The sequence below is a fragment of the Stegodyphus dumicola genome, chromosome X1 (genome assembly GCF_044657685.1).
Source record: "Stegodyphus dumicola isolate Sdum_Otavi_A_Nest chromosome X1, ASM4465768v1".
Classification (NCBI taxonomy): domain Eukaryota; kingdom Metazoa; phylum Arthropoda; class Arachnida; order Araneae; family Eresidae; genus Stegodyphus; species Stegodyphus dumicola.
This window is the reverse complement of record NC_140780.1, coordinates 135,933,184-135,956,723: the sequence shown is the minus strand read 5'-3', so window position 1 is coordinate 135,956,723 and position 23,540 is coordinate 135,933,184. Positions and strand designations below refer to the sequence as shown.

General features: G+C 33.5%; 1 protein-coding gene across 7 annotated transcripts in view; it reads right to left on the bottom strand.

Annotated features, from left to right (window-relative positions):
- Positions 1-23,540, bottom strand: part of Scgalpha (sarcoglycan alpha) — a 146,068-nt gene that overhangs the window by 24,708 nt on the left and 97,820 nt on the right. For 3 of the 7 annotated variants that reach the window (XR_015038549.1, XM_085807768.1, XM_085807770.1), the window contains 3 exons: positions 22,501-22,724; positions 22,157-22,180; positions 7,248-7,415 (listed from right to left, as the gene is read on the bottom strand). Coding sequence is in view for 3 of the 7 variants with exons in the window: in XM_085807768.1 (XP_085663894.1) it covers positions 7,248-7,415; positions 22,157-22,180; positions 22,501-22,724 (416 nt within the window). In the remaining 4 variants the exon portion in view is untranslated. The remainder of the gene's footprint in view (positions 1-7,247; positions 7,416-22,156; positions 22,181-22,500; positions 22,725-23,540) is intronic. The other 4 variants (XR_015038551.1, XR_015038550.1, XR_015038552.1 and 1 more) reach the window with 2 other exon arrangements.

Here is a 23,540-nt window from a genome sequence, read left to right as displayed (position 1 = left end):
TTTTGAATACAGCATTAATGACCCTCTCCTGTTCTCAGCACAGTTCTGTCTCAGAAACATACAAGAACTCTCAGAAACTCTCAGTTATGTGCTTTTTATCCATGAAAAGTAGCAGTCAGCATCCTTTATGTGCATGCCCATCAGGTGACATGATTACCATACACTCAACTGTCTGGTAAAGAGCTTGCGCATTGTGCTGTGTAGTTTATATTTGGCAAGGTAACTGTGTACATGTAGCAGAATTGCTGTATCAAGTTTTGCTAAATGTCTGCCAATAGATAAGCAAAAACCTGGCTTATTGTGACTATTGTTTTTCCAAAAGGTCAAGAGGATATCATAAGTAATATGATGATTATGCTGGCTTGCTTCTAGCACAGGATGGATCATAGGACTTCGTATGTGGAAGAAGAAAGGATCTACTTTGAAAGTGATAAAGAATTGAAACACACCAGGTATTTTTTTAATTAATTTTTTATTTTTTTTTTATTGTCAGCTACTTCTTAGATAGGTATTATAACCTCCTATTTTCTTTTCATGAATAGGGTTCTTTTTCGAAGTTCTACAGCTTCTTGAACACAATTCCATTTTGAAATATTCAGGTTTTTCTTGCAAACAGCACATGCATTAATTACAAGAAGAACCACTGTATAAGATACCCCAGCAAGCTAATGTATAGAAACAGCATTTATTGAACACATTTTTGACATCTGATATAAAATCTCCATGTATTATGTAATGCTACAATATTTCTGAAAATCTTATACCCAAAGAGGATACTTCTATGTGCACTGCTCGACACCGAAAATGCAACACCAAGAAGTAGTGGTCAGAAAGTGATAAAATTTGGAAAAAAGACAGAGACAGCAAGCAGCAATAAGTGATCTTTATTTCAAAATGATTAGTCAGAATACAGAGTGAGAACGGCGTCGGCTCAGTAGGATGCAGGACCACTGCGGACAGCGATGCACGAAGAAACATGTCTAGGCATAGAGTCAATAAGAATGCGGATGGTGTCCTGAGGGATGGCTCTCCATTCTCTTTCAACCATTTGCCACAGTTCATCTTGTGAACAAGGCAGGGTCAGAGTCTGCAAATGGCGTCCAATCACATCCCACACATGTTTGATTGGTGATAGGTCAGGAGATTATGGTGGTCAGAGAAGCATCTGTATACCTTACAGAGCATGTTGGCAGATGCGAGCACTCTGTGGCCAGGCGTTATCCTGCTGAAAAATTGCATTAATAAGCCCCTGAAGGTACGAGATTGCCACCGGTCGCAGTACATTATCCAAGTATCGTTGGGCCGTCATAGTGCCCTGAATATGAACTAGAGGTGACCTGGAATCGTAGGCTATAGTGCCCCAAACCATTATGTCACGCTATCATGTGGTGGGGCGTTCCACAGTTACTGCCGGATTAGATCTGTCTCCAAGTCAACGCCACAAACATATGCGCCGACTGTCACTGGATAAACAGAAGCGCGACTCAGAGCTGAGAACACGACATTTCGCCATTCTGTCATCCACATCGCTCCAGTCCGGCACCATTCTAAACGTTGGTGTGTATACTGTGGGGTCAATGGCACTCTTCTTAACAAATGCCGCGAGTGCAGGCCACGTTCAACCAATCGACGGGAAATGATTCTGGTCGACACAGGAACATTCATGGTATCTTGCACATGCTGCAGAATAGTGGTACAAGTGACTTGCAGGGCCACCACAGCTTGTCGGCAGATAAGTCGATCCACACGTGCTGATGTCACTCTGGCTGCACCTACACCCCTCCTTCTTCCCACATTTCCTTATTCCAACCATGTTCGCCATAGCCAATGCATCGTGCTCGCATCCACGTGGGTATCAGCTGCGATTTGACATAAGGACCAACCCACCCTTCTCAGTCCGATCACCATACCCCTCATAAAATCGTCTATCTGCTGTGCCTTCGTTGCTGGTGGCCTGGCATTCTCTCCTTTTACACGTATCCTCCGGGACAAAAACCAGCTTTCTTCGATAATTCGTCTGGCAGAAATAATGACACGAATATTGCCCATTCTGCACGTTCCTTCCCTCATATCTTACTTCACGTGCGTCGGAGAGCTGCGCATTTCACATCATTCGCATAACTCAGTGACGTGCATCTACTCTAAAATTTGCAGAAATTTCTGATTACTCCTTCTTGGTGTTGCATTTTCAATTTCAAGCAGTGTAAGTGAATGTCACACACAGAATCAAGATATTTTTACTTCCTTGATAGTGTTCTTACACAAATTTTTAAAACATATGCATGAAGAGTAGGAAGAGAATATTTCTTTGAAAATGGTTCTTCTCTGAATGAATTTCCAACTAATTTATTCTAAATTTTAAATTTCTTGTGTGTTTTAAGGATGCAAACAGATTAGCTGTTAGAGCATTTCTTTCCATCATGAGGAAAATATGTAAAAGTTCCATGACAACGTGCTCCAACAGTTTCAGACCAACCTCATCTTTCTGCCAAAAAACAGAAAATCAGTTTTCCAATAAGACATATCTCCTCTGAGAAACAGGAATGAGACAAATGTTTGCCCTCATATGATTTTTCTTTACACAGTAAAAATTAAACTGTCTATTTTTACCAGAAAATTTGCTTAATGTTTGCAGCTGTTTTGAAAAAAGTTTTATTTATTCACAATTTTCTTTTGTTATTATTAAAGTTACATATGATTAAAATATAATTTCAGTTACATAGGATTATGAAATTGTTTCTTAGCGCTTTTAGAACTCAAGTGGTTAATAGCTGTCACAATTCTAGGTTAAATGTCTTATAAACCCAAGCCTAAAGCATTATTTATTTTGAAATTATATATACTGCATACTGAATAGTTTTAGAAAAAATTGCATAATTTCAGATTCATAAGTAAAATGCTTCAGAAAACACAGACGTAAACATTTTTAATAAGTTTAGTGGTTACTGCAGCACTAGCATAAAGAATTATGATGCCTACTTCGTTCCACATATACACATATACAAAATTGCCATATTTAAGCATTTTAGGAAATGAATTGCAAAAACAAGTTAAAAAAATATAATTAGATACTACACTGCTGGCCATTAAAATTGCAACACCAGGAAGGAATAATCTGACGAGCGTCAAAATCACATGAAAGGAAGAAGAGGTTGGGATATGCAAATGAATAGTATTTCAGCGCATTTAAATAACGTAAGAGGGAGAAACGACATCTGTTTGCAGTATACCCAGAATCCACTCGTACAGTGCATCAATGCTTGCAACAGCAAGGACTATCAGCATGGCGACCATTACTTCGTCTTCCCTTGAACATTATAGCATAGAGAGAATTGCCATATGGACAGTGATTCTGGTGCACCGAACGACAAAACTGGATACAGGAGTGGCGAAATGTCATCTTTTCAAATAAGTCCTGGTTTTGCATGCAGTATTCTAATGACCATATACATATCTGGAGGCGGCAAGGAGACCGCACATCGCCTGCTTCTATTCCATATCAGCACAGGGTGCCTGCACCTGCTGTGATGGTTTGGGCAGCCATTGGGTACACAACATGCACATGTCTAGTTCAGATCGACAGTAATTAGAACGCAGATCAGTACATTTCTGACTTCTTATATCCTGTGGTTGCGTCCTATCTTCAAGGCCTGTCAAACGCCATCTTCCAACAAAATAATGCAAAACCACATGTTGCACATCGTGTTCTGACCTTTGTCAATACACATGGTATTCAGTTGCTGCCCTGGCCTGCACGGTCTCCAGATCTGTCACCCAATGAAAACATCTGGTTATTGGTTGCTGAGAGACTGGTCCGCCACCCCTCTCCAGCAAATATGGTGGATGAAGTGTGGCATAGATTGAAGCAGCATGGAATGAGTTGCCCGTTTCTGTCATCCAAGCCCAGTTCGACTCCATGCCTAACCGGGTAAAAGTCGTTTCTACTAATTTCACGCCCTGTAAACCCCCAAACTGCATATAAATTTAATCATTTTGTCTTCATGCCATACTGTTTGTGTACAATAAATATCTTTTCTGTCTTTGTTTTCCTTCATGATGTTCCAATTTTAATGGCCAGCAGTGTACGTTTTCTCTTTTGAACTTTTATAAACATGTTTAAAAATTACATATTTTAATAGAAGTTCACACAAAGCCTTCACAGAATCTATGCATAAAAAGACCATTCTTTCAAAAACTTTTAAACTGAAGTAGAAAAAAACTATTTACTTTGTACTTAGACAGCTGTCATTAATATTTAATCTACAAATAAACTTAAACCTTCAAAACTGTTATGAACAAGGGCTACAAGAAAACAGAAGTTGGTCTTCTTGCAATTTGTACTACAGGACCCCATTTATCTGAAATAATGAGAGAAGACCTATTTCACAATTTTCGTTTTCCTTTCCTAGATAATTTATTGTTATTATTTTCATTAAAAAATTAGAACTGTACATTTTCAACAATATTATTATTTCTGAGTGCATTCTGCAGAAAATAAAAATTTTCAAAATTTCGTTTTTAAGCTTTTTGTTTTCACTAAATAAACAAAAGAAATAATATGTATCTGCAATTGCAATAGAAAAATTATTAAAATTTCCATTTTAATTACATTTTTTTACTTTCAAATTATCAAACCAATATAGACTGGATCAAATTAAAAAAAAAAATGATAGAAACTTGTACTAAGCAATAAATACCGTTTCACATCTCCTGTTTCAGAAACCATTTTTGGATATTGTGTATATTAGTGGGTGAATCAGTGACAGTTTCTTTATGCATTATTACAGTTGCATTAGTATAGCACATATACACTGAAGAGACAAAACATTATGACCACCTACTCAATAATGCACTGCACTAGCTTTGGTCAGGTAAACAGCTGCAACTCGCCTTGGCATGGATGCCACAAGTTCTTGATACATGACAGGAGACAGGTGTACCAAACATATAAGCAGCAGTCACATAGTCGAGATCTTCCGACATGGTGGTGCTTGAGCTCTGAGCTACCACTTCATGACATCCCAATGTTCTCTATTTGGTTAAGATCCAGTGAGTTAGGTGGCCAGGACATTAATAGGGATTCATCCTAATGCCCCTCGAACCACTCCAACTCAATTCAAGCCTCGTGATATGGGCATTTTCCCGCTGGAAGATTTCATTTCCAGTTGGGAAGACAGATGCTGCATAAGGAAGCAACTGATCTGCAATTATGTTCAGATAGTCCTCAGCCTTCATGGTCTCTTCTACCAAAAAAAGGGTACCCCAGCCACTTATGAGAGCATCTCCCAAAGAATAAAACTTCCACCTACTACAGCCTATGAATGACCTGCTGTACAGGCGGGAGCAACTGTTCGCCTGGAAGACAGCATACCCTGACACAAACATCAATGTGATGAATGAGAAATCGGAAGCCGTCCGACCAGCGAACTGTCTTCCACTTATCCTGTAGCTTTTATGGCGCAGGCTCAATGTTCCTGGGCCCACTGTAGGCATAGTTGACAATGACACTTGATGAAGAAAAGGACACGACTGGGACGTCTGCTATGTAGTCCCATATCCAACAGTGTCTGTTGAACTGTGCATTCAGAAACACTTGCACTTGGGCTTGCATTTGTATTACACTGTCTGGAACTACATTTTTGTCGAAACTTGTCTGGAACTACATTTTTGTCGAAACTTTTAAAATATTTCAAATGAAGAAAGATAACAAGGAACTAACTAAAAAATTTAAAACGATGAAGCAAATGTCATGCCTTTCCGAATATTGCCGAATGAAATGCTAGTAGCGCCATCTTACGACAGGAATATCGGTGAAAGGAGTGCCGGATATTTGGGTGGGCCGAATCATTGGATGGGGAACTATCAAACTTTTAATATATCTGCTATTCAAGAAAATATAGAATAAAGAATTTAACACATATAACTGATTTTGCTGTACTAAGTGTGCCAGTTTCCGATGTCCTTTTTCTTTGATGAGTAGACGTCCAACACCTTGGCATCGACCGATGGATTTACCATCATTTAGCCACTTTGTATAAATACTACGGAAGATCTTGAACAACCTACCAGTCGTGCAGCTTTGGAGATACTCGTTCCAAGTTTTCAGGCCATTACAATCTGTCCTCTATCAAATTCGTTGAGATCAGTAGCCCCTCCCATCACCTGCAAAAGTTAAGTGCAAGAATGATTTCATACCTCCTCGAACAACAGTTAAATACCATTCCATTTAATCACGTGCTCTCCACGTCATGCAGATGAGTTCATTGTAAAATGTGGGGATGGTCATAATGTCTTAGCTCGTCAGCACGCGTACTTCAAAAGTAAAGTCTTAGGTAAAGATTTCCCACTTCACTATTTCTGCCAATAAACAAATACAAGTATTGCAAAAAAAAAAAAAAAAAAAAAAAAAAAAAATCTTCGAAATACACACTTTACAACCCACTACTGTACTACAGCAATTTGAAAAGCAAGAAAAGGTAAACCTATTTTTCAATCAAAACAATCAAAGCCTATTTTTCAAAGAACTTATACGAAACCTGCTATTTGATAGACTAAGGTGTAGAGTGTAAGCATGAAGTCAATTAAATGAGAAACCAATTTCAGTCCTCTTCAGAGCCAGTTTACAAAATATCATTTAATGTGACTGGGTAACTTGTAAAATTTTAAAACTCAAATAACCCACTTAAAAATGCACTTTAATCATTTTTCTTCTAAACTCTTCACTTGCTTTCTTTTCAAAAATGTGCATCTCTAAATAATGAAATTGCAATAAACTCAATTAAACGAAAAGAAAAAGGAAATTCCAGGTGTAACTCAAAAACTTACCTTTGCCCACTGTTTCTATGAAATGGGATTTTCTATTCCATATAATTACAAATTTCTCTTACAAACAAATATAAAACTGGGCACTTATTTATGCATACATGCATAATCATGTTATTATTTACATGTGAAATATACATTTGTACATGGAGGAGAACAACTTAGCATTTGAATCTATTATGCTTAAAATAATATGATAAATTAATATCATTTTCAATTAGTATATTATTAAATAAATTTTGGAATGGAAAGAACTATTTTACTATAAATTATCAACTAAATGAAATTCAAAATGCTTAGAGTATTTTAAACGAGTTTTTACTGTATCATTTTTATAACAAAAATGATTTTAATATTCCCTGATGCGTAACATTTACACATATCTACAACCTGAATACATTTTAATTTGAACTTAAAATAATTACCTCATAGTACAACCTTTAGGCAGCGTTGATGAAGGACTTGCAACTCGAGAACAAGGAAAAGATGACCCAGGAGTAGAACCTGAACAAGGCAAACTACCTCTTTTAGTCACTAACCTTTGCAAATTGCTTGATGGTTGGTGGATTGAATTATATTGATTAAGCTGAACACTAGTCCAAAAATGAATAATAATTGATAAAATACTGAAAAATGAACTGTGAAAGTTTAATGTGTGTTATTTTAAAAATACAAGTTACTACTACTACTGTGATTGCAAGTTTGGGGGGAAACACTTAGGTTTTAGCACAGCATTTTTCAAAATTTTAGCAGTTCACAACAGGTTACTAAATTCAGAGTTATATTTCAGTATATATTAAAAAAAATATCTGAAAGTCTAATACTGACATTAATGGATTCCAACTTACAATTTTGACTCTTACAGAGCAATTATAAAAGAATTTACAGACTTAAGAATGAGAACATTTTACTTGGATAAAAACAAGTATGATTTATTAATAATCCTATTACAGAATGCTATGTTTTTTTTTAATTAAAAGGAATTTATAGGAAATGGAATTTAGTAGTTTCCTTTAAATTAACATATAGGAGATACAGAAAACTTTATCATCTTCACCAGTTTTTTTTTATTATTATTTTATTTATTTAAAGCATCTATTTATTATGCTCTAGATGAAATTCATGATTCTTACATACAGTTTTGCACCTAATTTTCCAGGAGAGGTTTATTTCCTACAATCAAGTTCAGAGCACTTCAACAAACTGTTTTTTGTAAAAACTCTAATGCTTCACGGACCACAGGACTTTCCCATAAAAAATTACAAAAATATCTTTTTAACAAAGTAAAAACAAAAATCGGTGTTGGATGCAGCCAAAGATTTAAATTTGTAAATGGAACAACAAATATTTTGTTTACTCCCATTTCAATGTTTAAAAGAAAGATTACTGACTTTAAAGTGCTATTGGAGGCCTCACAAAGACATAGATTTTTTTGTCAGGCACACAATATGGCAAAACTCGGATCAAATACCAGATTTAAGACACAAAAAGTACAATTAAATCCTGTTCTGAGATCTTTTTGCCACTTTATGAAAAATCATAAATCTTTCACAGCTATCACCATAAATTCTTCAAGGAAACTTTCCTCTGCTTGTCGGCACTATTTCTGAAAGAATTTAGTTCCTTTTGATTTAAAAAGCTATTTGTTTAATGGCATAATATATTAAACCAAGCTTCATTGAACGCAATTATGCTTTTCTATTCTGTGCAGCTAAGAGTATGTCATAAAGACACCTGCAACTGGTCTTCCTTTCAAACTTGGGTTTAATATTTTGCAATAATGGGTATGATATTTGAAACTTGTTTCAAGGCTTATCATCTTATGATCTCAGAACTTAGCCGGGAAGTACCTCTTATCCAGAAGAAAATGCATAGCCAATGAACACAGGAAGCTGGTCAAAAGCACATGGAAAAATCAGTCTACAACAAAATTAGACTGCTCAGATGTTTATGAATTAGGACTGCTTATGTGGTAGGTATCAGCAAATGAGAATACTCAAAGAACACCATCTGATTGCAAAATAACCATCTCAGAAAGTTTCAGAGAGATCACATGATTGCCTTCAGGGAAGCACGTTGGTCATAATAATGAATTATCCAACATAGAGGTATGAATGATGATAGTCAGACAAAAAGCCCCATTTTTGCTTTCCTCTACTTTAAAATAAAATAAACAAAATATTTGTTTAAATTCTTACTATAAAACTACAATTGAAGTTTTTAGAAATGAAAGAATTGGAAGGTTTCATGCACAATACAGTAATTCATAGAATTCTGCAAATTGTACGCTACCTCATTTCTGCTATTTGATATTTTTACAGTTGCAAATTACTTGAATATTTTTAAATATTATTTATGTATGTTTACTTAATTGACTCTTTTTAAAACTGTGATCTGATTTTTGTACTTTTACTTCATTAAAGGTGAAGAATCAAGAACTATTTCTTTTTAAAAATTATGAGGTTACACAAGCAGTAAGAAAGTAAAATACATAATAAATAATATACGGTTAGTCAAGAACAACTGACAATTTCTCAAAAGAATTAGATCACCCTTGGGGGGGAATATATGTATTTTCTCACATATGTTGAAATTCTGGATTTGGCTATGGTATCATCATATTCTCAATATCACATAGACAAGCAATCATCTAGCTTTTGAATACATTATTGCAATCCAAGAGTTCAAATGGCAAGGAAACACTGAAGCGTCCTTAGTTTTTTCACTGCATACTTTCCTGAATTCAGACTTTTATTACAATAATGACATAAGAATATGTTTTGCACAATTTATCTTTAAGGTATCCTAGATAAAACATTCAGGTCAATCAAGCACCTGGACAGGCAAGGCCATATTAATAGCTCTTGAAACAACTTCCAAAGAGCTTCTAGCTCTGTCTAAAACCATTATCAGACATGCAGGCTATCCATGACAATATACTAAAAGAAATATTTCTGAGAATCTTCACTTTCAGGATATTTGACTGGTTGATTTACATGAAAACCTACATGGGACAGAGCTGCAAGCGAAGCATTTTGCCAGCATCTCAGAATGTTGCACATACATAGCCAGGATGTTACTTCCAGCAGGACTATTTTGACTAGGAACCCTTCCATTTAAACCAATGATGTGAGAAACTCATTTCTTAGAAAAGTTTCTTCTAGTGTTGCTAAATGTAATAATTCCATTACTGAACTCGCTATACAAGGCGATAAAAATGCTAAGGCATTTTGAAAATAGTTTCCAGCATATTTGTGCACCCTTTCAACATTTATACTAACTGTTTTCTCTGCCTCATTTTTAAAGAAATAAGACAAAATGATTTCACACTCCACACCATGGAAACTCCATAGCATATTCTCATCATGGCGTAGACATGGAGCAGCTTCTGTGGATTCCGTATCAATAAGTCTGCTCATTGATATTAATAATTCTACGTGGTGTTACACTGACCAATATTTCTTCTCAATCGGACTCTGACAATACTAATCATGTTGACCATGACTAGAGCAATGTCATGCAGCAGACATACTATATTCATATTTGAAAAGAATATGTCATTTTAAACTTATCTTATAATGATAAACTTCAGTCTTATATGTATTGCTAAGAATAAACTTTTTTTATTAAATGAACTACTATACTTAAACAAGTAAGGTCAAAGTAAGAGTGTAAATTCAATGAAGTACAGTATTTTAAAAATGGATGAAACAAATAGGAAGCTAAATGCACTATGTGTAAACTTGGAACATCTGCTTGTGCGGCAAACACAGTTACTGCTGATTTAGAAACTTGAATGATGCAGAAAACAGCAATTTAAGGATATCTTATAAAAATTGAAAAGCTGTTTATTAAGAACAGTACTCAATTTGAAGCAATTTCTACAGACAAGGGCATTCAAGAAGTATATAAGCTTAGGCCTGCAAAAGTGTAAAAATGGTTAGTGCCACTCAAAATATGACTATAACAGCACAAAATCCAAAATATGGCTGAAAATGCTTATAAAAGTGTAAATTTGCTCTGCTCTCCCCTTGATACTTTTAAAACTCAAAAAACCAGATACTTTTAAAACTCTCAAAATGTCCATGATGCAGTAAACACCTGTAAATGTATTAGCCATTATCTACATCTTGTAAATGTATTGTGTCACAAGTTACCACTGCTAGAAGGATGGCAAAAGCAGGAATTTGTGATCCACATCCATTGCAAGGCGTGCAGTTAACTTGATATTACAGCAGCAAAGCTCAGACTATCACATTAATGCAGTATCCTGCCCAGAAATAAATCATGATTCTCACTTGACTCAGATGATTAATACATCTGACCACAAACCTTGCATTAGCATTTGGGTGTCCATGATACCTGGTCACCTAAGAGACCTTTCACAACAATTTAACACAGTAACATACTGAATTCTACTGCATTTCCAATGCTGCCACATCTTGAAGGCCGCCTTTCAGTACAAAATGCCTGCCCACATGGTATAACACCAAAAATCTACCTTGGTACACTAACCTCCTTAGTTCTCTTGACTGAATTCCTAGTCACATTAGGACACTGGTCACAGCCAGAGGTCAGCTATGCAAATTTTAACACTTTATCATATATATATATATATATATCAGATTTTAGTTAGATGCTTATTTTTTTTTTTCAGAAACAAAAGATACAAATAATTGTTCACGAAATTGTGCATATAGACAAGAAACTATTTTAAAATAAAAAAAAGCTCTTTGTAATTTAAAATGATAAAAACAATTAAAATTTTCCCAACTGCAGACACTGATGAGTAAACAATTATGTTACATAATTTAAAGCAAGAGCTACCATACATTATTTTCAGTTTCTCTGAAGTAGTTACTCTTCTAGAAGGTTCTACAGTTGACAGCAATGATGTTTCAGAAAGAGTTTTTACATAAAGTTTAGGATTAAGTTTCCTTACAGATCTTCCATTCACGGAGACTGTCATTAAATATTAAATATATTCTACAGTCAAAGTTCTTGTTACAGAAATATTATTCACCAAGTTAATAACTCATCCAGCTTTAGCACTACTATTAGTAGCAATGTTCTCCATAATGTCTTCAGATTTCTTTACATTATTCTACATTTAATTAAACGGGAAGAGAAAGTAAGTTTTGAAGTTAAAAGTATGATTATGACATGTAAGCCAAGCAAGCAAAAATAATGCCCCAGCTCCTCAAAGTTCACTACCAGTTACAACCATCTCACACTGTGTGAACTTCTTGAACAGTTACAGAACATCCAGCAATAAATTCCATAGAACAACTTTCAATGTTTGCATGTCAATGCTAGACAAAATATGAACTTCATAACCTGCTGCAGATCTGCACCATACCAGCATGCAATAGTTCTGAGCCTATGTGCTCAATAAATGGACTGACTGTCATCACTTGAATAATTTCTTCATCTCTCTCTCTCCTCATTCTTCATGTCAGATTTCATCATGATTAAATGTTCTTTCCAGATGCACAGCATTTTTTGATACAGTGTGCATTATGATAATTGAATGACACCTGCCACATGTTGCTGTGTCAAAATTTCTTTTTAAAGAAAGCTCGCTATTTATAAGATGCAATTTCTACTATGCAATTATTTATGAGACTTTTGATCACAATTCCCCCTTCCTTAAAATACCAGAGTCCATTACTTTGTTTCAAGCATGAAATATATTAAACAGATATAACAGAATTTTATATTTGCATTCCTCTCCTTTTTCTAAAGGAAATACATTTTCTTGTTCAGAAAGATATGCAACCTACCTTTCAGAATTTATCAATTCTGCTTTTCATTACTGTTTTAAATATTAAGAAGCATAGATTAAAATTAAAATTAAAGCTTTACTTAACAGAACACAAAATGTTGGTGCAAGTTAAATCACTTTCAGGAAAGCCTATGTCTAAATTCCATATCAATATTTTGTATTATATTAACAATTATGCATGGTTTATGAATGTTTTAACTTGTAACAAACATGGCCAATATAGATTTCAGCCTAAATATTTTAAATTTTAGCATGCAAACATGAGATCTAATAAAGCTTAGCAATATTGATTTAAGACATGGTAGAAATACTTCAAAAAAAAAAAAAACTGATTGATTTGATTCTAAAGATGTTTCATAATACCACGAAAATAACATGATAAATAAAACATTGAAAAAATTCTTTATATTAAAAGACAAAAAATGATACAGTACAAAGTCCGAGATCCAAGCTCGACAAGACTTTTGGTATTTATGGATTTAAGAATTTTCCGGATCTTAGATCATCAACTTAAATCTGGTAATATGACATATAGAAATTATAAAATTAAAAATCTGAAAAAGTTCTTTATGAAATAAAGAAGTACTTATGACCTTAAGGAAATAAAAAATAAAAAAAAAGGTCAATATTTATTTGTTTGCTTTATTACATATTTCTTTCAATGTATGTTAAGTTGCATCATTTGCTGTTTTGTGCAATTATTATTTTATAGACAGACATAACAAAGTTCAAATTTTACTGTGATGAGACCACTAAATTGCCAATTTTAATTTTTTCATTCTCAACAACTCTCTGTCACTTTCTTCACTATTGGTTGCGATATTTTATGGATTTATATTCCCACACATATTTAGGGTGGTACTTTTCTTACATGAACCTGCAATTCATTTTGGCAGGATTTTTAATTATCTCTAGTTATAAAAATAGTTTAGAGATGGCAACTGAATGTCATATAACCCTTCATATACTTTGAATGTCACACATACATCATAATAATACTACACTCTTGGTGATGGCCAATAGATCATCACTTGCCATATGTTAAAAAAAGCATGGCCAGTACATTACAGAAAAATACCATTAATGCTTATTAAACAAAATATGTGTAAATCTCTAATAAATCAGACTGGATCGCAGTTAAAGTAATAAACAGACGAGCGTTCTTCCACACAACATTTATTCACGAACACCAAAGACGAACTGATACATATACTACATAATTGACATCACAGTTTCTTTTTACAAACAAACACTACCGCCATCTATTGGCAATCTAAAGATATATAATCCTAAACTTAACACTCCCCCCCCCAATTTTACTGAACTTCAAGATTATAAAGTCTTTCAATTGGTCTTCTAACAACACCCTTATCTAACTGAATCTCACAAGATCTAATTCTATCATCTCTTCCGTGAAATAATTCCTTAATCCTACCTATCTTCCACTTACAGCGTTTCACATTATCTTCTCGTACAAGTACAACATCATTAATTTTAAACACGGGAGAATTCTTTGGAGTTTTTGAAAACATGACTGATCTTAATTCTAACAAATATTCTTTATAAAACATTTTCCAAAAATGTTCTAATATTAATTGCCTATGCTTCCATCTTTTAATCAACTGAGATCTTGTAGATTCTAGTTTAGATTCAGGTGAAGGTAAAACAGTCAATCTAGATCCAGTTATAAAATGAGATGGTGAAAGAGGATCAGGTTCATTTGTTTCATTGTATACATACGTTATAGGTCTAGAATTAATAACAGCTTCAACTTCAACTAAAACAGTATACAGTTCTTCATAATATAAAGAAGCTTTACCTAAGATACGTTTTAAACAAGTTTTTACAGATCTTACCAAACGTTCCCAGAATCCGCCCCGCCAAGGAGCACCTTCTACAATAAATTTTCATTCAAACCCATTTTTACCAAGGAAATTTAGAACCTTTTCATCTTTACATAATTTATACAAATATTTTAATTCACGATCAGCAGTTTTAAAGGTTTTAGCATTATCAGAATATATAACTCTACAAATACCCCTACGTGCAAAAAATCTACGTAAGGCTTGAATGAAACACTCTGCACTTAAATTTGATAACAATTCTAAATGGACTCCTCGAGTCACTGCACAGGTAAACAATGAAATATACACTTTTGTACCATCCTTTAAATACAAAGGGCCAGAGAAATCTATGCCACTTACCTCAAATGATTGAGCTTTCTCCACTCGATCAGCAGGAAGAGGAGCCGATATCTCGTGTCCAGCCTTAGCATTATATTTTTTACAAAATCTACAATCATGTAACAAAGATTTTACAAAATGTCTAGCTTTTAAAATCCAAAATTTCCCTCTTACTTGCACTAAAGTTTCATTTACACCACTATGAAGTACCTTTTCATGACAATTCAAAATAATTAAACGAGAAAAATAATTATTTGGTAATATTATAGGCTGAATTTCATCGACATCTAATGATGATTTCACTAATCTACTTCCAACTCTTAAACAACCCTTTTCATCCATTACTGGATTTAACCCAAACAATTTGGAATTATGAGACAATGGTTTTTTACATTTAACATCATTCAACTCTTCAAAAAAATACTCACCTTGTGATAAGATAATCCAATAACACATAGCATTACATATTTCATTTTTAGTCACAGGACCAATCACTCTATTCTGTGATTTTAAATTATTAATGAATCTAAATACATATGACGTGACTCTTAAAAGTTTACCTAAGTCACTAAAGTTTTCTATTTTTAACACAGGTTGTAAGGGTTGAACACTGCTAGTAACTTGAGTCACAACTCTTTCTTCAGCACTATCTACTATGTTACAATGCTCGTTCACTTTAGGCCAATTTATTTCATCTTGATGAAGCCATGGAGGTCCATGCCACCACACTTGATCTACTACAAGATCACTCACTTTAACACCACGTGTGATTTTATCGGCTGGATTATCTGAGCCAGGACAATGATGTCACATGCTCGGGGATGTTTTGTCTTGAATTTCAGACACTCGATTTTGTACGAATGTTTTCCATCGCCGTGGTGAGTTCTTTATCCAATGAAGCACAATAAGAGAATCTGTCCATAAATGAATCTTAGCTTGAGTAAAATGCACACGGACTGTAGTTACAAGCCTTGCACCTAACACTGCTGCCATGAGCTCGAGTCTTGGTAAAGATAATTTTTTCAGGGGAGCCACTCTGCTCTTGGCTATCACTAAACTTGTTCCACAATATTTTAAGCTACGGAATTTCACGTACACTGCTGCTCCGTAAGCACTTTGAGATGAATCACATAAACAATGTAGTTCTAGTGTTTCAGGTGTTTCATCAACATCACGAAAATACCACCGAGGTATCTGGATATTAGGTAGATCACATAGTTGCCTATACCATTTGTTCCACTTGTCTTGAAATTCTGATGGGATAATTTCATCCCAATCAACACCTTTCAGCCATAAATCCTGAAACAGAACTTTTGCTTGAATAACATATGGAGCAAGAAACCCAACAGGATCGAAGATTTTTGAAGCAGCTTTTAAAACACAGCATTTTGTTTGGTCATTCGACTGGATGAAATCAATAACGTCTTGTGCATTAAAACAGAAGATATCCTTAATTGTATCCCATTGAAGTCCAAGAATCTTTGAGGGGGAATCACAGTCAGGCAATTTAAAGCTAACGAAGTTGTCACTTGATTTATACTGGTTTTTTACAGTATTCGAATTAGAATTCCATTTGGTCAAAGTCATTGAAGCCTTTTTCATTATATCATTGGCTTCATGATATATCTGTATAGCTTCCTCCTCCGTATCTGATCCACAAATAAAATCGTCGACATACATGAAGTTTTCTAACATTTCTACAGTTCTGGGATGGATGTCTTCAAATTTCTTTATATGATGCTTAATGCAAGCGCTCAGCAAAAATGGACTTGATTTTGCTCCAAACATTACACGACACATCCGATAAACTTGAATTCTCGGATTGCTCAAACTTGAATTCTCATCAATCCACAAAAATCGCATTGAATCCCGATCTTCGGATGCAACAGAAATTTGTAAAAACGCTTTCTCAATATCTGACGTAAATGCAATTCGATGAAGTCGGAAATTTATTAAAACTTTCAAAAGTTCAGGAAGAAGATTTGGTCCTTGTAGTAAATTATCATTTAGAGATTCAAGATTTTTTTCCTTTGAAGAAGCATCATAAATAATGCGAAGTTTCGTAGAATTATGATCTTCACGGATGACAGCATGGTGAGGTATGTAGTAAGTTCGTCTCCCAGATGGAGTACCAAGATCGACCTTTTCTATGATTTCTTCCTTAAGCTGATAGTCAATCACTTCTTTATATTGTGCATAAAAGTTCAAGTTTGATTTAAATTGTTCGATCAGCTTTAAAAATCGTCTTTCAGCATTCTTAAAATTGTCTCTTAAAGTCACATTCTGATCTTTCCATGGAAGTCTAACTTCGTATCTATCACCCTTTTGTGTAATCGAGTTGTTAAATATTTGCAAGGCCATTTCATTTTGTTCTTCATCAGAATTATTTTTAATTCCTACAGATTCAATATCCCAAAACGATTCAACGCTTTTTAGAAGTTTCTCTTCTACACTTACGTTTAAACACGCATCATGGATTTCAAAGTCTGATGAAGAAAATCTGCCTTGTATACACCACCCAAACAAGGTTTTCATCGCTACGGCATTTCTGTTTATCCTTTTTATTTCTTCGCTTGCTATTTTCCACATAATGTCCGCGCCGATTAAAACGGAAATATGACTCATTCCATCGGCGCCACCACAGTCTGTCAAAGTGATGCCAAATGCTTGGAGGTTGGATTTGATTTCTACATCTGGTACTCGTATATCGGCATTTGTTATGACTGGTACTTCAATGACTTCGAGATTTATGGATTTTTCAGGGTAATTAATATTTCGGAGCGTAAGTTCAACTTTCTTTCGACGCCAATATTTCCCGTTCTTTTCACCGAAGGTATGCAGATTTAAAACAGTTTCTCCTTTCACTGGTAACTGTAATTTTCTTGATAAATCTTCTCGAATTGCAGAGATTTGGCTACCGCCATCAAGAAGACATCTCACAATACAATTCTTATTTCTGCCCTCAGCCACAGCATACACCGTTTGAAGCATAATATTACATCCAGTTTTGGCAGAAGAATTTTGAACAATTTCTGCCGATGTTTCGGTTTCCTTATTTTTTACACTGGAGACAGCTGATGTGGGATTTACATACACACTTTCATGATGTTTACCGCGGCACATTTTGCAGGAAAACTGTGTGTTCTTACAGTTGATAGCTAAATGTTTACATCCAAAACACAGAAAACATTTTCCTGTACGTTTCAAAATGTTGCGTTTCTCATCAGCGTTCACCTCAGTACATTTATATTTCGTATGATCTTCTTTGTCACAAAATATACATTTGTATCCAATTGTTGATAAAGCTGAAGCAGTCGGAACTTTCGGTTTATAATTCGGATAAACTTTCGTGTGTTGTTCATTTTGACGAAAGTATGGTTTCCGATTCGTTTTCGCAGAGTTCATTAAACTTGCAGCTTCTCGACAGTTAACTTCCTTTTTTAAGAATTTGATAAGTTCCTTTATATCAAATCCTGCTTCCATATTTCGACTTCGATTAAATTCCAAATTTAATTCCTCTGGAAATTTCTGCAAAATGATAGGACAGAGAATATTTCCATAACTTCCAGAAGTAACATTTAACGATTTTAAACTTCGAATGTTGACTTCGCATTCATCGTACAGCTTACGCAGTGCTTTAACATTTGAAATGTTTCCCACTGGTTCAAGGGATAATAATTTATTCATATGCGAAGTGATAACAACATCTTGCCTTCCAAAACGTTCTTTCAATATTTCTACTGCGGAATCATAATTCTGATCACTTAAAGCGAAACTGGAAATGGCAGCTAAAGCATTACCTCCAAGTAAGGATTTTAGGTACGCAAATTTTTCAGTTTTTCTCAATCCACTATGATTATGAATTGTATTTTCGAATTGGTTCCAAAAGTCTAACCATTTACACGAATCTCCGTAATAAGTTCCGATTTGCAGACGTGGCAACTTCACTGTTTTCGCTTCAACTGGAAGTGCAACATTAGCCGTTTCATTCTGATGAACTGTTCTAGAAGATTCCGAATTCTTCTTCAAAAATCGTTGTATTCTTCCTCTCAATATAACAGTTTTATCCTGGTACTCTTGACTTAAGGTAACTTCATTTTCAATCTCCTCCGAAGTTACTTTCGTTTTTATTTCTGAATCTAAACTTTTCAGTTCATTGATTTTCTCAATTAACTGTTCATATAAATCCTCGATTATCTCAATTTTCTCATTTAGCGGAATATTATTTGCTAGATTCGATTCGACTTTGGTTATCAGTTTCGTAGTTAATTGTCTAACAACCGATCGTTTCTTTTTCAAATGTTCAAGAACGCCCTCCATTTTCAAAATATTCAGTCTGTCGATTTTCTGGTTCGTAATAATCCCGGTTTGCAGGCACCATAAACAAAATATGTGTAAATCTCTAATAAATCAGACTGGATCGCAGTTAAAGTAATAAACAGAGGAGCGTTCTTCCACACAACATTTATTCACGAACACCAAAGACGAACTGATACATATACATAATGGACATCACAGTTTCTTTTTACAAACAAACACTATCGCCATCTATTGGCAATCTAAAGATATATAATCCTAAACTTAACACTTATCAGAATGACAAATCAATTATTCTTAATTCAAGCAGCACTAAATGGCCTATGGCTATCATTTACAAAATTCTATTTTTTAGAAACTTCAAGTAAATTTCTCCTTGTCAACACATATAACATATTGCAATGCAGTTGGCTTAAGTTTGTAATTATCACTAAGCATAATGCTGCACAAAATGTTACAATGCTATTTGGTATTCAATTACTGATATTTAAAACAGAAATTGTTTTACACATGACTGCCTGAGTCATTTCAAGCTGCCATGAGTTGACAGTCATATGGTGATGAAAGCAAAACATAAAAATAAACGATTCGCCTGGTTGGCATACAGGTTATATGACATTCATGTGGCATAAAATCAGAGATAAACTTTGATAATATGTTTAGGTTTGAGATGTATGCCCAATAATAAGATGGCTGCAGAGCCACATTATTGATCACACAGAATTATGCTAATGAATGCCTTTCTTCAACATGGAGGTATCTTATTTAATGCTGAAGTGAAGTTAAGAAGCAGCAACATCAGTGGTTCTCAACCCTTTTTACACCATTCCTAGAAGATCATGCCCTCTCCCTTTCCAAAACTTGAAAAACATATGCACATTTATTTAGATTTAGATAATTTTCAATGGTACAGCAGGTAACCGGTGGAGTTGAGCTAACCATATTCCCCTTTTGAAACTATTAAATTCCTGCCTAGAGAGGAATTCCCCACTTCAGAACCCCTGCTCTACATGCTTTACTATGAAAAAATATTTAGTGGGCATGCTTATGCTTAATCTAATTCATTCTTCCTAAGAATTCATTCTAAGAATCTAATTCATTCTTCCTTTCCATAAAACATTTCTTTAAAAAAACCCATCAGGGCTTTCAGATTTTATATTACACCCAAACGGGTGTTTTTTTCACGTTTTGTGTTACCTTTATTGATTAAACACCATGTTCTTCTCACTTAAAACACATAAAATTCAATTCAACAGCAACATCACAAAATATTTAAAAACACATCTTTAGAATTTCTGATACACAGTCTGATGTACTTTAGATATAAATTCTTTTTTTTTGTACAAAGTTGCCATTGCTCACTTTGAAATCATTGAGTGTGTTAATAAAAATTTGTTCAAGTTTTACAAAATTTTAAATAGATAATTAAACAAATTCAAAATTCAGGCTTCCAAGTGCCCATGTTTGGTTGGAGGACTACATTACTCAAAATTTGATGGCTCTAGATACTGTTGTTTCTTTACAATGTGAGAGACATTCATGCAAATTTTTCATTATTTTGTTTCTTTAAATCTAATACATGGCCATAATATTTGGTGGCAACAATTTGAAAAGTGAATCAACACAAAATGCTGTCTTGAAATTAATAGCCCTTTTTGGCTAAAAAAAGAAGACAGACAAGAAAAGAAAAGAATTGCTGGTGGTCAGGAAGTCAGGACATTAGATCACTGTGGATATTGAATGCCCATGTTCGGACTTTGTACTGTATTTATATATATTAAACACTTAAGGACATAATTAATAGTTGAACTTAATATGATGGTTAAGAAAATAGTACTTCATTTATACCAAAAATATTTAATTAAAATAATAAAACAAATATCAAGCCAGTTGAAATGTGAATTAAATTCAACATTCATATACACCATCCCTATTTTATCAATTTCAAGATCTTAATTTCAGTTAAGCAATTCAATGTCATTTACGTTAATGAAAATCTCTTCAGATTCCAGTTTATAAAGTAAATGAAAGTCAAAACAATAAATTTTCAGAGCATGTTTCAGAGCTCTTGCATTACTTAGAATTATTAAAATATTTGCTTAATAACACAGGACAGATATTTTCAGTCATTCAAAATTTAAAAAAAAATTTCTTAAAAAAAAAAGATACAACAGCATGATATTAAAAGGAGGTATATACTTCACTTTAATGGCATTTGCATAAAAAGGAAACGTGCACCTAATTTTGTTTTCCTGGTTTAAGTTTATTCTGAGTTCTGCTTTACTGGTTTTAGAATTTGTAACAACAAATACACCATTCCATCTCCATTGTAAGGGCAAAAGTTATCACTTGTATTAGAACTAAAAATACTTTGTTGCTTTAAAGAATAAAGGTAATGCTAAAATGATTCAATAACAATAGTGAGGGCTAAAGAAATGGAAAAGATTAGCTTCATATTAAATTTGCGCTTTAGCAACAAAATCCGCTTTCTGAAAACTAACACTGATTTGGCAGAAAGTTCTGACATTTAAATTTTGAAATAAATAAATAAATAAAAAAAAAAAAAAAAAAAAAAAAAAAAAAAAAAAACAATTCTTTTATTTTCTTTGCAAAGCACTTGATGCAGAATTTTCAATATAACTGAATGAAGTTTTTAATACTAAATGTTCTTTCAGCATATGCATGCTTTTTAATACTAAATGTTCTTTTAACATATATATGCTTTTTAATACTAAATGTTCTTTTAATATATACAAAATTGGTCAAGGTTTTAACCTATATCGGAATTCTGCACATCTGGTAAAGCTAAGTGAAACTGACACAGCCTTCATGAAATTTTACTGTTTTTAAAATTTTAAAAGAACTTCTGACATGAATGTAATACTAGATAATTAAACAATGCTATTATTATGATTCAGAATAACATTAGCAATGAAATTAATTCTTTGACTAATTCTTAAATATTTTTAAGATACAAGGAACAAATTATTTTGATTCAGAAGAAATTCAAGCAACAAAACAATAATTCAACTTATAAGAAATAAATCACCTAGATGAATCTCCTTTCTTCTCCCTAAAATAAATATTATTTCAATAAATTTTCTGAAATTATAATTAAACACAATGCAATAAGTTCAAAAACAAATCATTGCTCATAATGCAGTTTTACAGTTTGTAAAACTGCATTATGAGCAATGATTAAGACTGGTTAAAGAGAGATTTGTTTAAAAACATAATAAAAAATTATTACATATTTGTAGTTAAATATTTTATACATAGTATACACATGCTTAGTGTCAATAAAATACTAGTATAACTATCTAACAAGTGTAATAGGTAGATATTTACAGATGCTAAGTGCAATACAATATTTCATATCATATAATAGCTTACATTCTATCACGGTTGCAGCACATTATACAAGTAAGGGCCGTCGATAAAATTCCAACTATGGTAGTAGGAATAATAATTGAAACAACAAAATCAAATGCAAAATCTCGCCTTGGAAGATTAATGGACTGTGGATTGAACTCATCACTTATTAAAGATATCGAAGAATATGGGTGGTCAGACCATCCATGGCTTGTTCCCCTATCACTGTGATCTTTCCTTGATATCTATGACATGAAGACATTTTGTCAGCTTTAATGAAAATTATGCACATATAACATTTTAAAACAAAAACTATAAGCAAACTGAAGTATAACATCAGCTGAAAAGATCAAAATATCAAATTATAAACTCTGCAGATTTTCCAGATTTCTACTCATTTAATCCAAGTAAAGAAAATTTATATTTTTTACCATCTGATTCTTGACTCATCTGCTCAATGAGATTTTAGCTATGGAAGCATTAATAATTAACACCTTTTGGTACACCTACATGCAAATAAATTTTTTATTAAAATTACATTATAATAATTACACCTTTTGGCTGAAAAAATGAATTCATTTTATTAATGAAGTTATTTATATTTTTCTACATATGCAGAAGGGCTTAATATTATTTATTACAAAAGGATTAGATTGTAAATCTTCAGAAATTTTTCATTTTAGATAAATTTTTACTTCTGGGTATATATCCTAATGCCTTACAGAAATTAATTTTAAATATTAAATATATATTAAAAATTTATCTGTTTCCTCTTTTTTAAAATTTAAATGCACTAGCCTTGTCGTAAATGTTTCATTTACTATCTGCACAGCGACAACACATACAGAATTTTTAAAAGAACAGCATTTCTTCAGATCCTCCTAACATATGAAACAGAAAAAAAGACACATAGAAAAGGGCTGAATGATACAGATTGCTTTTTAATAAATTCAAAACTTCAATTCTAGCATTTGCATAATTGCTAATATCTTATATTTGCTGAACACAATGACAGAAATTGTACAGGGATTCATTTTAGTGTAAACTTTACCAACGGGGTA